Source organism: Xenopus laevis, chromosome 9_10S (genome assembly GCF_017654675.1).
Source record: "Xenopus laevis strain J_2021 chromosome 9_10S, Xenopus_laevis_v10.1, whole genome shotgun sequence".
Classification (NCBI taxonomy): Eukaryota; Metazoa; Chordata; class Amphibia; order Anura; family Pipidae; genus Xenopus; species Xenopus laevis.
Genome location: NC_054388.1, coordinates 76,750,163 through 76,766,612, shown reverse-complemented (window position 1 = coordinate 76,766,612; position 16,450 = coordinate 76,750,163). Strand labels below are relative to the sequence as shown.

The window sequence follows — 16,450 nt, the reverse complement described above, 5'->3', positions numbered from 1 at the left end:
TCTGCGCGTTTGTCATCCGCCCACTAAAGTCTGTATAAGCATCGGCCATCTTGCTACTCCTTTGCAAGTTTGTCTAATGGCGGCGCTAGCGTCACTCTAGGAGGGGAACCGGTTGCGTACCTGCACGAAAGTCTGTATAAGCGTCGGCCATCTTGCTACTCCTCTGCGACTTTGTCATCCGCCCACTGCCAAATCCGCCCACTAAAGTCTGTATAAGCGTCGGCCATCTTGCTACTCCTCTGCGAGTTTGTCATCCGCCCACTAAAGTCTGTATAAGCGTCGGCCATCTTGCTACTCCTTTGCAAGTTTGTCTAATGGCGGCGCTAGCGTCACTCTAGGAGGGGAACCGGTTGCGTACCTGCGTGGGTGGCCATTTTTAGCAAAACGGGCTATATTATCTCCAAAAAATATTGATGTTGACATGATAAACAACCAAGTGATTGCATTACTTCCTGGACAAAGCTGTGTCTTTCTGAGTACTGACTGTATTGATTCTGAAGACGAAAGTGAGAAACTTAACTTCCCATTAGAATATTTAAACACTATCAACAATGCTGGATTACCACAACACAATCTTATACTCAAAGTAGGAACAATAGTCATGCTGTTAAGAAACCTTAAGGGTAGGGGCACACGGCGCGATTTCGCCGCGATTCTGCGCTAAGCGAGTTGTCGCTGCGTTTTTTAAGCCGAAATAGCTTTGCTAACTTTGGCGCTGGCGTCAATGCAAATCGCGGCAAAATCGCTGCGCTAATTCACACGCGGCGATTCGTTTTCTATTGTCGTCCGAAGTTGCCTCGCTGAGCGTTTCCGGGCGACAGTAGAAAAAGAATCGCCGCGTGTGAATTAGCGCAGCGATTTCGCCGCGATTTGCATTGACGCCAGCGCCAAAGTTAGCAAAGCTATTTCGGCTTAAAAAACGCAGCGACAACTCGCCCAGCGCAGAATCGCGGCGAAATCGCGCCGTGTGCCCCTACCCTAACACTAAGCAAGGTTTATGTAACGGTACACGGTTGGTTGTGAAGAGCATGAGACAAAATGTTATCAAGGCAGAAGTGCTTACAGGATCCCATAGCGGTGATACTGTTTTGATTCCCAGAATTGACCTTACCAGTTCTGACCAGGAATTACCTTTTAAACTTAAACGACGACAATTCCCCATTAAGGCTGCATTTGCCATGACAATCAACAAATCACAAGGACAAACATTGGATAAAGTCGGCATTTACCTATCTGAGCCTGTGTTTGGTCATGGTCAACTTTATGTTGCATTTTCAAGAGTGCAGCGTTCATCTGATGTTAAAGTCAAGATTTTAAGTACAGCTCACCAGGGAGAACTCATTCAAGGACAGGAGAACATTTTCACAAAAAATGTTGTTTATAAAGAAATTTTTCAGTAACACTTTACTACCAATAAACTCAAAATTTAAGAATTCTAATAGCAGATAGGTAATAACAAGCAATAGGCACAGATTCACTCTACATCCCCACAAATTAGCGTCGCCAGTTGCTGCCTGGGGATGCCGAGTGAATCAGCACCCATCGCATTTTGCTGCCTCACTGTTGTTACCATTCTTTCATTAACGATTCTTTAGAGAATCGGGGGTTTACTGGTATTCTCTAACATTATCCGTGGTTGTTTTGTAAATCATAAAAAATTTAAATTTTTATATTTTTATAAAATATAACTATCATTTTTTTATGCTACTAAACTCAGAAAAAAGTCAACCATGTAGCCTGTCAAAAGTGTACCCATGTACACATTTCTAATTCAGCATTATTTCTTATACTTCTAATACCAAGGAATGTAGATTCGCTTCAGTTTTTAGAAAATCTGACAGAAAGTCCTTTATAGAGTCTTCAATTTCAGCACCTTGGAGACTGGCTCTTTAGCACTGGAGTACATGATGTAGGAACCTGTATTGGTGGTAAATGCTTCCCAGTCCCGACAGCCGTAGGTTGGCAGATAATGGGCAGCCACAAAACCTTCATACCCCTGCCATCTTGGAAGAAATAAAACTCACATTAAACACATGATAATGTCTTTATTCTGCTAAGAATACAAGGATTGTAATGATTTAAACACAAAAGAAATGCAATCTCCCTCCTTCCCCCAAGAATTTATGGAGCTCCTTCATACTACATTGCTCATTTGCTTTTACAATAGTGTAGTATAATGATAGCAAGTCTAAACACACCATTACATTTTTCTCTGGCTATGGGTGGCAAAACACTTTCTGCAAAATACAACAGTGATGGTTCTGGCCATCTTCATAGAAAAAACAAAAACATTTTTTTTTCGAGTTAAAGATGATGATACATGCCCACTCTTACTATATACTCTTTACAATTACCTGTATATAACACTATTGACAGAAAAGGAGCTGCCATCAAATGAATTTGCCACAACGAGAAAAAAGTCTTCTCCTAGTGTGAAGAACTCCCAGTCCACGGCACTGTTGGGGGAAACAATAAAAAGGTTGGATGAAAAAGTGGTTGAATTTAAGTCTTATATTGATTTTTTATAAATAAAACTACTCTAAGCAAAATGAAGATTTGCATTCATCCAGGTCATGGTATATCTAGTACAGGTAATTCTAAAACAACTGGACTTCCTGAGTAATCAATGAAGACGTTTCACTACTCATCCGAGCAGCTTCTTCAGTTCAACTGACTGGTGTGGGAAGTCCTCGGCATATAAACTCTTCCACTAATCCAATTACAATGGCACATGCAGAGATTCATACCAATCAGTTGAACTGAAGAATCTGCTCGGATGAGTAGTGAAACGTCTTCAATGATTACTCAGCAAGTCCAGTTATTTAAACTTAAAATTACTTATACTAGATTAAGCAAATGCTCAGAGTATTAAGAGAGGCAAAATTGACTGTTTGACAGATCTGTTTTCATGATGGGTTGGCTGGGACAGCATATGGATGTCTCTTAAACTGCCTCCTAACAATGTCATTTACAGGCAAAGCACAGCAATGCCCAGGAGAAAAGTGCACTGTAATCCAGTACTAAGGGCCACAAATCAGTGCTCTCGCACTTGTATCCAGGGCTGCCAATAATGACCCCCAGCATGTCACTCAGTCCTTGTCATCCCACATATAATGATAAAATAGAAATATTCAAGCTAGGGTACAACATTTTAGACCCTCTTTCCTATGTTACTTGATCATGGTCCATAATTTGACCCCAACCAATAAAAATAATTGGTTACTTATGTAAGGGGGTCTTTTCAGTGGCATATGTTCAATAAAAAATATGTACAGACATACTCAGTAAGGGCTGGAAGTGGGTGTGTCATTATTCACCTTTACTTAAGTTCATCCATACTGTGCCCCATATACAGTACATACAGTATAATTTATTTTGTTATTTTGATCACAATGCACAGTTAAACTTAATATAACAAAAACAGTTCCTTGTTTAAAGGTTCATGCTTCTCTACCATTACAGTGTTGCTTTTTATGCTAGACAAAAGCTGGCCACATACACCTGTGTTCTATACAATTAAGCCAACATTTAACTAAACTGTACAATCTTCTGTCCATGCTCTCTCCTAAAAGGTTGTGCATATAGTCTAATATATAAATTAATCCCATGCATAGGCATTTTTGCTGCAATCTCTACTAATACATGTAAATGAGTCATTAATTATATATTAAAAAGAGGCTGGCTGAGAAATTAGATGATTCTGCTCATAAGTGGCACACTACGGTTGCTAGAGTGATACAATATATATATTCCATTTGTTCCAGCCACTCCACAATGCTTTGTGCTATTGAGAAGGAGAACTGCATTGTGCAAACTACAGAAATCAGTCAGACGCAGTTATTATACAATTTGGTTCTGCACTGTGCATAGAGGACAGCTGAGCTGGTTATTGTTCAACAATGTCTGTGTAACACTCTCCAAAATGTCGTACCTAAGGGTAAGGATGTCCTGGAACTTCTCAAACTGTTGTCCGGTGATGTTTAATTCATATATGGTTGAGTTGATGACATACAAATTCTTTGGCCCCTGGGTTCCTATATCATAGCTATGGCTGTTTGCAACAGCAAGAAAAAAGCGATCCTGTATTTTGAAAAACTCCCAGTCTGAAGCTCCAGATGTCTGAAATAAAAAACATTAATAGGCACAACGGATCACGGGAAAGAGAAAACAAAACTTCAACAATGTCAAACCCAAAAGGTAACATTCTAGGTTTTATTTAGTATAGCCTTTATTATAACATGTTCAGTTTGGGACTACAGTCAACTCACTACAGATCCATTCCTTAAATGATCTCCATACCTTAAAGGAATAGTTCAGTGTGAAAATAAAAACTGGGTAAATAGATAGGCTGTGCAAAATACAAAATGTTTCTAATATAGTTAGTTAGCCAAAAATGTAATGTATAAAGGCTGGAGTGAACAGATCTCTAATAAAACAGCCAGAATCTAACTTCCTGCTTTTCAGCTCTATAACTCTGAGTTAGTCAGCGACTTGAAGGGGGGCCACATGGTACATTTCTGTTCAGTGAGTTTGTAATTGATCCTCAGCATTCAGCTCAGATTCAAAAGCAATAGATATGACCCATGTGGCCCCCCTCAAGTCTCTGATTGGTTAATGCCTGGTAACCAGGGTAACCAGTCAGTGTAAACCAAGAGAGCTGAAAAGCAGGAAGTAGTGATCTGACTGACATGTTATAGATCAAATCACTCCAGCTTTTATACATTACATTTTTGGCTAACTAACTATATTAGAAACATTTTTTATTTTGCACAGCCTATCTATTTAACCAGTTTTTATTTTTACACTGAACAATTCCTTTATGTTTACTAAAACATCATTAAAACCCAATAGGATTGTTTTGCCTTCAGTAATCATTAATTATCTTAGTTGGAATCAAGTTTTTCCCCCTCTGAGACAAATTGGAGAGGCTTCAAATGGGGTGTTTTGCCTTCCTCTGGATGAACTAGCAGTTAGGAAGGTTATATATAGACTTAAACGGCTGAGCTTGATGGACATGTCTTTTTTTTAACCTAACGTACTATGTTATAAGGTACTGTACTGTTTTATTATTGCAGGAATTATTAAATTTTTAAAAAATTTAATAATTTGAATAAAATGGAGTATCTCTTATAATTTGGAGCTTACTAGGTAAAGGGTTTCTGAATAACATATCCCATACCTCTACTTTAAATTTGCTGCTGTTTGGAATCATAAATCCTATGGAGAATCCCTGGTCCTTTCACATTCACCATTGTAGTGATCACTGAATTCTGATGTTAGCTCTATTAATTGAATCTAAATCAAGCCTCTTGATGGCATCCTTATAAGTACATCATCTAAACAATGGAATATGCATCAAATGCAAACTAAAAGCACTGAGTGTATCAGGCAACACCTCATTACCAAAAACAGAAATACCCCCTGTTGGCTCAGTCTTATCCACAATAATATATACCGGTAGCATAAAAAAGCATGTTCAGGCAGATCCAATCAAGAAAATTGTAAAGGAAAAAGAAACTCAAATAAGAGGAAAAAGGCATATAAACTGAGCATATCACACTTATATGGATAGAAAATAAATAAATGGATAACAATACAATTGATTGTTTATATATAATGGCACACTGGTAGTAACATCTGCAAACTAGATAAAACTGGGAGCATTTCCAAATGCAATAAACAGGGTTTAATTTTCTTTTTCATGTTTGAGATGTATGTACCTCTGCTAAGATCCAGGCCCCTCCTGGGCAGTATTAGCTAAGAGGCTGCCTTTTAACAAAACATTGGTGAGATGTGCAGAGTTGGACTAAATCTGGTGCACAATGATTGCTCTAGTCTATATAAAAGCTTTTAGTAGCCAATAGAATATCATTACACATCTATTAGATCTCCACAGTAGTCCTCATGGCCAAATGATCTTTTATCATTTTGTAGAACTTTCTGTATTATATTATCTCAATTAATATTAATATCTATCAAAATATTGCCTTTTCTGCAAACATTTGGTTAGGTTGTCACAGGTAAAATAAACGATTGTTCCACTTGATACATAGTTTTTAATTCCAAGTGCCAAAGCCTTCTTATTCTAGTCCAAAACACTTTTGACTTACATGACAATTACAATACATTTCTGTGAATATTAAAGTGGGCATAATAAAATTCACAGTATGACAACTGTATTTCAATATAGGATAATATTCCTGGAATTACAGAATGTAAATGTAGTGAGCTCATGCCATGCACTAGTAAAGACAGTGTATATCAAGAGCTACAAAAAGAACATTATGAAATTTTGATAAATTTTCTGCTATTTTAGAATGTCTATTTTAGGTAAATAATCAAATACCCCCCCCATAGTATTATTTCTATACAGTAACATATTGTATAACACCAGACACAATAGTAAAATGTAATCAGCTTATTGTGAAATAGTTAAATTATATTTTTTTAAATTACAAGCTACTGTATTTTTTCTGCACAAGGCCAATGGCATAGGAGACAATTCATGGTGTTTTGTTGCCCGAGGGATTGGGAGCTCAGCAGGTTTGCACCAAAATGCTCGTATTCACCTCTCATTCATTTGGGGGATCTCTTGGACTCAAGGGTGCACTCTTGGGCCAAGAACTTGTTGATCAAAAATGGTGTAGCCCTGCACATATATCTTTCAGACCAGGCACCTTCTATTGAAAGTCGTCTGGTGATAGAGTGCGAATGACGGCTAGCAGCGATCCCGTTCGCTAGTGAATTGTCGCCTGCGCCTGTTAAGTGTATTGGCGATAGCTACTTTGCCCTTTCGTGAATCTGCCCCTATATCTTTGTATTCTCATGGACCTTATGTCTGTGCAGCAGAATATGAGGCATGAATAATGGTCACTTTTTAAAATGACTAAGAAGTGATTTATATAAAGCTTAGGAAAATATAAAAATGTATATTATAATTATACGCTCTCCACACTACTCTATTGTAAGTGTAATGGCACATAGGGTATTTGGGACAGTATGAACGGTGTGTTTTTAAGTAGCACAGATAATATGGCGCCAAAGTGCCCCCACTAACTAGCATAGGAATCACCTGACAGTGTTTGTGCCAAAGGGGGTTGATCCCCTGAAACGTTGTGCAGAGATCCAAATAAATCACAAAATTTATGCACATTTTGCTATGTGTGTGCCATCTGAATCTTCTTGGTTACTGCTGCATATATGGAACTGTTGAGCAGTCTCATATTCATATCCATGCATGGTTGCTAGGGTAATTTGGACCCTCTTAATCAGATTGCTGAAACTGCAAACTGGAGAACCGCTGAATAAAAAGCTAAATAACTAAACAACAAATAATATAAAATGAAACTAATAGCAAATTGTCTCAGAATATCACTCTCTACCATACTAACATATAATTGAAAGGTGAACAACCCCTTTAAGCTGTAAAAGAGACTGCCAGAAAATGTAGGTTGAAATAACTTTTAATATATACCACTGCAAAACATTTATCAGGGGTGGAGTGATCCGCTTTCACCAATCACATAACACATATTAAATTTGAAATAGAGGGGAATCAACCAAACAACCAATGTCCAAAAGGTTGCATGGAAGCACCTAATATCTATTGTATGCTGGTGACCTTTCCCAACATTATAGCCTACTCCTCACTAATTGTAAAGAACACGATTGGGGTCTAGGTCTATGTGAATAATATGTAAAGTATAATTTTTGAATGTGCTATTTCAGTGTTACACTGATAATCAATTGCTAGGAGACATAGCAGTAGTTTTTTTTTCCTGAATTGTGTTTAAAACAACTAGGAAATGGAATACCTTTGCCCTGTTTTGTAAAATGGATAATTTTTTATCCATATTTTTACAAATACATATAGTTTTAAAGAATTAAAAAAAAAGTAGAATTTAAGGAAATGGAAAAAATCTATGTAAAGACTAAATGGGTCAGATATATAGCAGGTTCCCCAACCTTTTTTTACCCATGAGCCACATTCAAATGTAAACAGAGTAACATAAGCATTAAATATATTCTTAGGGGTGCCAAATAAGGGCTGTGATTGGCTATTATGTAGATTGGCAGACTACAGGATGCTCTGTTTGTCAGTACATCTGGTTTATATGCAACCACAACGTTCTTGCAAGCGATGAATTAAAAAATAAGCACCTGCTTTGAGGCCACTGGAAGCAACATCCACTGGTTGGGGATCACTGATCTATAGCTTCTGTCAGATTCTAACGTTTCCAGGCCAAGAGGATAAAATCCATGTTTCATAAAGCCATGGAAGTCCCTTTCCCTGCTTGGAGGTCTTTCCATAACAAGGCCATTATCCCCCTAAACTGAATTAGGAATTACATTTCAGTAAAATATAACAGCGTATATAATAAGAGAATATTATTGCATTCTGTGTATGTGCAGCCAGGCAGTACTGGGAGTTCCCCAGGAGCAAGACATATGTGTTCCTTGTGCTTTATTGATTAACATGAAAAGCTTGTCTTTCACACGGCCTATAATGCATGCACAAACGCACTCCTAATAACGTATTAAGCAATATTAATGTGAGCAGTGCTAATTCTGTAATTACAATCTCCTAAGAGTCATAGGTTTTAGTAAAGCAATTAAGGGTATGGATGTCCTGTATCTTTCCATTGGTTACTGTGTGTACATTCAGTCTCTACTCAAAATTGAGATGGAAGATGATTACCATTTTATTTGCTGTTTTCACTGCAGGGCTCAGAAGGACTTAACCATTTGTATGCCAAGAACTGAACTGTTGCACTCACAATGTTGACAATTAAATGGTGCTGAAGGATTAACCAGATGGTAAATGTGATGGTACCTCTCTAAAACTCATATTGTTTCTGAAGACACTGAACCTTGCAGGGAAAAGAATTTCTTCAGTGTTTTTGGCCTCAAATTAACAATAGCTTAAAATATATTAAGCACTGAAATGTATTGTGATATAGCTAACAGTACAGAGGCTGAACTCTAAAAAAAAAAAAACGACTCCCACCCTAATTCATATTAATGTGATATTGTCTAGGTCTGGCTAAGCTTCGTGAAATAAACCTTAAATTTTCCTTGGCAGAGACTGTCATTTCCTATAAAGTTTATACCCTTTGTATTTTCCAGAAAATTATATTTAAAAAGCTACAAATATAGAGGCGAACTTTTAAGCCATATATTTTAGCATTATTATTCAGGGTGCAGGCTGCAAGCATATTCTTATGTCTGCTGACAGTCTCAGCGGCTCATGAATGACTCACTGTCTGGTCACAAGGTACAAGGGGCAATTTAAAGGTCATTATACAAAGATGTTATAGATTTAGGGGCAAAAATTGTCTTGAGACATTTATATTCATTAAAACAAGGCAACAGGCCAATCAAGATTTCAATGGCATTGCTGCTTGCACCACCAAGTATCCACTCTATCCCAACCTAATCATATTGCAGTCCACTGTACTGGGTAGGTGAAAGATTCAGTCCAGTCCCCAGTGTAGAAGTGGCCATCAGGGTTCAAGTTGAGCAACTTTAGGGAGCAGCGTGTCACATCCTGCCTCGATTTGACCTCGGGACCTGCTGTCGGCTGTGCGGCCTACTTGCTTCTGCTCTAAGCAGGCAGGAGGATACTTAGTTTATGCTTTGGTCACCTTTGTTTTTCAGGCAGGCATAGTGAATTCACCTGTGGTCAATTGGGCATCAGCATGGCTATAAAAACCTCTGATCTACACTCACACATTGCCCGTTGTAGGTCAAGCTTACTTGTTCCTTGGTGCTGATTTCCTGTTTCTGATTCCTACTTCTGAATTCTGCTTTATTGATTTCTGGTTCTGCCCCCGGGATGTTCCTGACCTAGCATTAGCCTCACGCCTCAGTGGTTGATTTTCTGGTTATGACCCAGCCTGCCTGACTACGATTATTTTGTCTCTTTTGGCTTCTTCCCCGCTGTATAATTGGCTCCCTTGCTTACCCTTGTGGAAGGTGCTGAATTCTTGTGAGGTTAGACCTGGCAGCATCAGAGTAGCTGAGGGCCTAGACCGGAATCCAGTGACTTCCCCTGGGGTTTGGGGTTGCTACACGTGATACAGCATCACTCAAGTTACCATTTACCAGCTACTCCTGGTAACTTTAAGGGCAGAAATTCCAGTTTTTGAATTGGAATTTCAGCATTTCTAGTGCAGATAGCAAAATAGCAATTAGACCACCAATTAGACCACCTCAGGCAGCACTAGGTGCAGCATTGCCCCTGTGGCTGCCAAAAGTTGGCTGCCCTAGCTCTGGCCCTGTGTAGCCTTCCCACAAATCTGAGCCTGTCTAATTCTTCAAGAAAGCAAGTCAAATATTCACTGATAATTCACCCAGGGACAAATTATCATTAGAGTTTTTGGCTAAGAATCCTGTTAGCTCAAATATGGCTATTCCATTTCTTATGAAGAAGCACATAAATAAACCTAAACATTTACTAAATATTTGTAGAAAAATAATAAAGAATATTTTTAAAAATCCATTTGAGGCTGAAAATTCCACTAGTTTCTGACGCCAGACTAGACATCATGACAGCACTGCCCTTTAACATCCTCATGTGTCTAGGTTGCCTCCTGAGTTTGCTATGCACTGCTATCCAACATTGTTTGCAACCATGTATTATCCATAGTGCTGCTGTCACCTTTCCAACACTGCACTTCATTACCCTGGACTATCAGGGGATTAAAGTTAGTGTATACCTGACCCTTGGCCAGTGTTCCCTCAGACTTTGCAATATTTTAGTCGTTATATTTGGTTTGGATGACGTGTAGAATTCTGCGACACCTTGCATTTCAAGTTCTTCTGAGCACCAAGGGATTCATGTAACATTAACAGCAGCTAACAAGCCCTGTTCTCTGTCTAATATTTGAGACAAGGCAGCTTGTAATTGATTTAGATGGGACACAGGACATTACTGAGTAGATAAAATGTCCATTAGACTGTATAAAGTCATAGATCAGCAAGGGACTATGCTACACAGTGGAATCTGTAGCTGTGGCTCTTGTATTTTACACAAATACCTTACATTTTATTCCACTGTTTACTGGAGGGTATTTCCACAGCCCCTTTTCTAATAATATAGCCCTAGCACCATCTCAGCTGAAAACATTACCATCTCTTAGCATTAACATCCATTAATGTGCTGATGTCCCTCACTGGCTCTTTAGCCTTTCTTCACAAATTCTGTGCATGCAGATTAATACCCAGAGAATCACTTTGCTGCAAAATCTGGATCAAGCAGATCAACACAATGTTCAAAATCAACTAAATGAGACATATTAGATACTGTTCTGGTAGTGATGGCAGGGCCAGAAAATAGGGGCATTAAGTGGAAATTGAAGCAAGACACTTCCCCATGTTTTACATTTCTTAAATTTGCCCCACAATTATACAGACTTGGTAAGATAATACTGATAGAACTGGGCCTTCCAAATGACTTTTTGGGTGTGGTAAGATCTTGAAGGTAGCTTTTATGATAACGTGTTAAAAAACATGAATTTTTAAAATGACATCTTGTTTGGTCAAACAAGCTAAAAGCTACATATTTATATATGAACATATTCCTCAGTTCTGAATGCCAACATTATTAGTAACATGTAATTGTCTTGAAGTCAAGCTAAGATGTTAATGGAACACAATTTCCTGTGTGTGTGCCTAATGTCCCTGTACTAGGCTATGGAAAGTAACCACAACTGCAAGTCTGTTTCCCTCTTTCCCTACAGCACACCTATTACTTCTAAAGATCATATTGTAGTCCCAGATCTTGTGTCAGATCTTTTCTAGACACCCAGTCAAAATACCACTTGGAATTCAAATAAGCTTTACAAAGACATGGAAACATAAGATATAAATAGTTAGAAACAAATAAGATTATATTACTAGGAAAACACAGAGTTTAGCTTTTGTAATTTACGTCTAAAGCTAGGCATACATACAAGAGATCTACTTGTTTTGCAAGGTTGCCTATTGAGTTGGTCTTTGCCCAATTTAACCACCAACAAATTGGGTTTATCAGATCTTTTGGCCACAGGGCAATTCAGGAGAGGACCACGCCATCCTTGACTCACCGGATTCTTTAAACCCAATGCCCAATAGATAAGTCAGACAGTGCATGGCCAGCTTTAATGGTGCAAGTGATCACAGCATATTGCTAAACCTTACACCAGTATTCATTCCAGACAGTTGCGCTATAAATAGCCATGTGTATTTCCTCCATAAGTTTGACTTACCATTATGGATTGGAAAGGCCGAAATGAGTTTCCCAGCCGAATGTAGATAGTGGACTGGATGTTGGTTGAGGTACCGTTGAATGTGTTTGCTACAACAAGAAAGGAATATGGACCAATACTGAAGAATTCCCAATCGTAAGCGCCTGAGGTAGGAATGGTCTGGTTGACTTCAAAAAGGCCAGAACTTGAGTTCCACTTGTAAATTACACTGTTGATGTTGTGATTATTGCCTAGAAGATGAGAAATGTTGTGTTAATGCACAATAGGTATGTATAAAACTTCCTTTGATTCATCGTTCTTTAATAGTTGCAGAGCTTGGCATGTAAATGTGGTAGTTGACAAGTTTAAAAAATAAATAAATAAATAAAAAAATATACACACACACACACACACACACACACACACATATATATATATATATATATATATATATATATATATATATATATATATATATATATATATATATATATATATATATATATATTTTGCTCTTTGCTCCTGATCCAAACAAATTGGTAATAATGCAGTGTAACCTAAGATCAGTAAGAACTTTACCAGTCTTCAGAAATAAGGAGTGTCAGCAGAGTGTGCAGAACTGCAAGGTGGCATGCAACATACTAATTAAGCACTATAGGGGATGCTTTACTAGTTGTAATACATAGGTCAAAAATGGCTATTTTCCCTTTGCCCTGCCCTCCCTGCCTTTGAAGACCTATTATTGATGGCTGCAGCTGCAACTGCATAATTACACTCAAGGTCGCTCTTTTACAGTAAGTGAGATAAAAACAACTGTCCCTTGTCATGCTAGTTTATAATACAAGTAAGTCTTTCAAATTTAGATCTGTAAATTACAGATCTGACAACAGAATAGTGTCCAGGATTGTTCAGCTGAATACCAAATACTGAAGAAAATGTTAGCATAGTTTGTCTGTTTGTGTCAATTGTAGCAAAGATGGCTTATGAGTTCCTTTAATGGCACAATGCCCTGTGAAGAGGCAGCTGTGCTCCCACTCACTTGGTTGATGCAATACTTAGCTTTCAGGAACAGTTAATAAGGGGAGGATCATTTGATCCATGGTATCCCCTGTGATTTAAAACTGAATTGTAGCAAGTTATAACAGTCAGCCACAGCTGGGCAAGATATTGACCTTTAGTAAAGGGGCATAGACTCAGGGGAAGGATTATGTAACTTTCACTATTACAGCCCCATATACTGTATAAATATTTGTACCACACCTTCTCTATGGTTCGCAACAGCCAGAAACGTTTCTCCATCGATGTGGAAAGCCTCCCAGTCACGGGCACTGTATGTTCTTATCTTCTGGTATGGCAGGAACTTCAGTTTTACTGGATTCCACTTATAAATGATAGAGTGTTCTGTCCCGTCTTCATTCTTCTCGAAGTTGGCCAAGGCTAAGAATATCTAATTAAAAGAAAATACAGAAAAGGTCTTCACAACAAATCAGACAGCAAAAGACTCTTGATTAAGATGAGAGGTGGATGTCTGTTTTTGTTGTTAACCTAGCTTACTAATCCATCCTGTCTAATTATACTCATCAAGAAAACAGGATAATTAAGGATCTTACATTTGCTTTATACAGAAGTAATATATCAGCTAATTAGATATTATAAAGTATGCTTCACTATTAGAATATTAGTATGCCCTGTTTAGCATGACTGCATGTCTTTATGCCTTTATTTAAGTAAAAATACATTCTTTGTAAAAAAACATAAATTCTATGCCATATACTGTAACTTGAATGGTCTCATCACATGCACTGAAAAGATATGTTGCTATAACACCAGGGCACCATCTGCATTTGTAGGTCCTCCTAGGGCTTGCATGGGTTTCCCATACTCCCAAAACATACAGGCACTTAAACTGGGTCCTGATATAAAATTGACCATAGCATGTGTGTGTGAATGTGATTGTAAGCTTCACTGGTGAAGTGACTGATGAGAATGAGGTGTAATGTCAAAATCTCAATATCGATCAGGAGGGTATTGCACTAAGACTAGGTGTAGGCAGAGTGCAGTGGGCCACTTCTTTTTTGGCTTATGTGAGAATGTAGGAGTGGATGATGATAGGTCGCTTGGGGTCACCTACCTCAAACAGGTAACCAAGGTGAACCATATAGTTAGGCCTTGGTGATCCATATAGTTAGGTTAGTTAGTGGTCAGGTCAAATCTCTTGAGCTCACTCTAGCAGTAGTCCAGCTTGCTGAGCAGCTGAGGCTCTACCAAAATGGAAGAAAGGGGTCAAGACCCTGGAGGTACCTCACCAGTCAGGGATCCAGTTCATGTATATATTTATGTATGTATAACTTTATTTGTAAAGGAGCCGCAGCACCGTACAATGAATAAAAGTACAATATATAAAAAGTACAATATATAAAAATTACACAAAGGGAGGACAAGTCACATAATAAATAAAAGAAACATGCACATTACACTGAGCTTATATAAGGACATTAAGCTTAACTGCAGTAAGAGGCACAGTAGGAAGGAGGTCCCTGTCCCATAGAGCTTAAAATCTAAGTGGATGGGATTTATGGGGACATGCCTTAATGCAAGCCTTATCCTGTACCAGGAGCCCTGGAACCTTCAGCACCATCTGATCTGAAGGAAGACTAACATGAAGATAGGCAGAAGTGGAAGGCCAAGCAAGCAGCCTGGAAATCCTCGTACTTTTTAACTATTGACAATATCCTAGCAACTGTGTGTATTACCAAGAATTGGAGAAGTTGCTCTAGTGTATGAATAAAGTGGTTACTGAATTCATGTAAGACCGTGTGGACATCCAGTTTATTGCATTCTGGTTATTTTTGTTTCCTAAAGGGTTCATTTGGCCATACTACAAAAATATATTGTCGAACTACATAACATCTGAACTCATTTCCTGTATAGTGCCAGCTAACAGCCCTGTCCGACTGATATCTGCCTGAAAATCAGGCCGTTGATATGGTCATTGTCCCTCTAATTCTGACCAAGTTGTTGATCCAATTAAACGGATCTGCCCGAAATTGCCTACCTTATATTAGGCCCTGTGAGTTATTCAGTAATTAACACTGTGACTCTGTGTCCCCTATCAGTTCCTTATAGATTTGTGCATTAATCTTGCAGATCCTCCTGCATGAGAACTTAGATTGTAAGCTGATTGACACAGGGATTCAAACGTGCCTACAGAATGCAGCATATAGGTGTAAAATCAATGTAAATTGCAATTGCTTGAGCAAAACTCTTCCCAGGGGTTGGAACGTACATTTACACTGAATAAAATATCTACACTGTTATAAACAGATATTGCACACAATGGCCAAAAGGACAGCTATTTACCTGCAAGAAATATGGAGGAAAAGTTTGAGATTGAAATTAAAATACACACGTTAGTTTACTTGGGTTACCAAGAGGAATGTTCCGTACAGGCATGATTTTATAAGGAGCACTGAAACAGATTGTCAGAGGTACTGTTCTTTCAGTCAGACTGGTTAAAAAATATCTGATCAAAGAGTTCAAGTGTAATTGCTCCTATGTAAAGTGCACCAATTTTCTGTCCTTGCTTATTTCAGTACAAGAATAGATTTAAAAAGTTCTTGTAGAAATCAGGAAAAGCTTTTTCATTTGTGAATTTATCTACTGCATTGTATAATATGGGATACTAAGGACTATATCGTCACCACACACCTACCACCTCACCTACAAGTGAGAATATCTAAGGGGATGTGCCTATATATTAAACAAACATTTACTTTCAATTGGTAGTATTAAAAGATAGCTTTTAACTTGCACTTTAATGGTAATTATCATATGTATAATGAATTCACATTTATTGTGGACGATACACCATGTTGTGTCTACTTTTTGCAGTTTAAAGGAGAAGGAAAGCTCCAAGACAGTTTATTGCCAACATATTAGCCACAATAGTGCAAGCTAGAATGCTATATTTATTCTGCAGAATGCTTTACCATACCTGAGTAAACAGCTCTAAACACTGTCTCTGTTTGTTTATGATAGAAGCTGCCATATAAGCTTGGTGTGACAGCACTTCCTGCCTGAGTCTCTCCCTGCTCACTTACAGCTCTGAGCTCAGATTACAGCAGGGATGGGAGGAGGGAGGGGGAGAGGAGCACACAGAGCATGCTCAAGCCCTGCCCTGGATGTTTCAGCTGAAAACAGGAAGTCTGATACAGAAGCCCATG

At 38.3% G+C, this 16,450-nt stretch overlaps 1 protein-coding gene across 1 annotated transcript in view; it reads right to left on the bottom strand.

Annotated features, from left to right (window-relative positions):
* Positions 1-1,571: 1,571 nt before the first annotated feature.
* tspear.S (thrombospondin-type laminin G domain and EAR repeats S homeolog) overlaps positions 1,572-16,450 on the bottom strand; it is a 53,785-nt gene continuing 38,906 nt past the window's right edge. The window contains exons 8-12 of the mRNA XM_018238964.2: positions 13,488-13,674; positions 12,249-12,478; positions 3,932-4,119; positions 2,355-2,456; positions 1,572-2,003 (exon numbers count right to left, since the gene is read on the bottom strand). Of these exons, the coding sequence (XP_018094453.1) occupies positions 1,850-2,003; positions 2,355-2,456; positions 3,932-4,119; positions 12,249-12,478; positions 13,488-13,674 (861 nt within the window). The 3' untranslated portion in view covers positions 1,572-1,849. The remainder of the gene's footprint in view (positions 2,004-2,354; positions 2,457-3,931; positions 4,120-12,248; positions 12,479-13,487; positions 13,675-16,450) is intronic.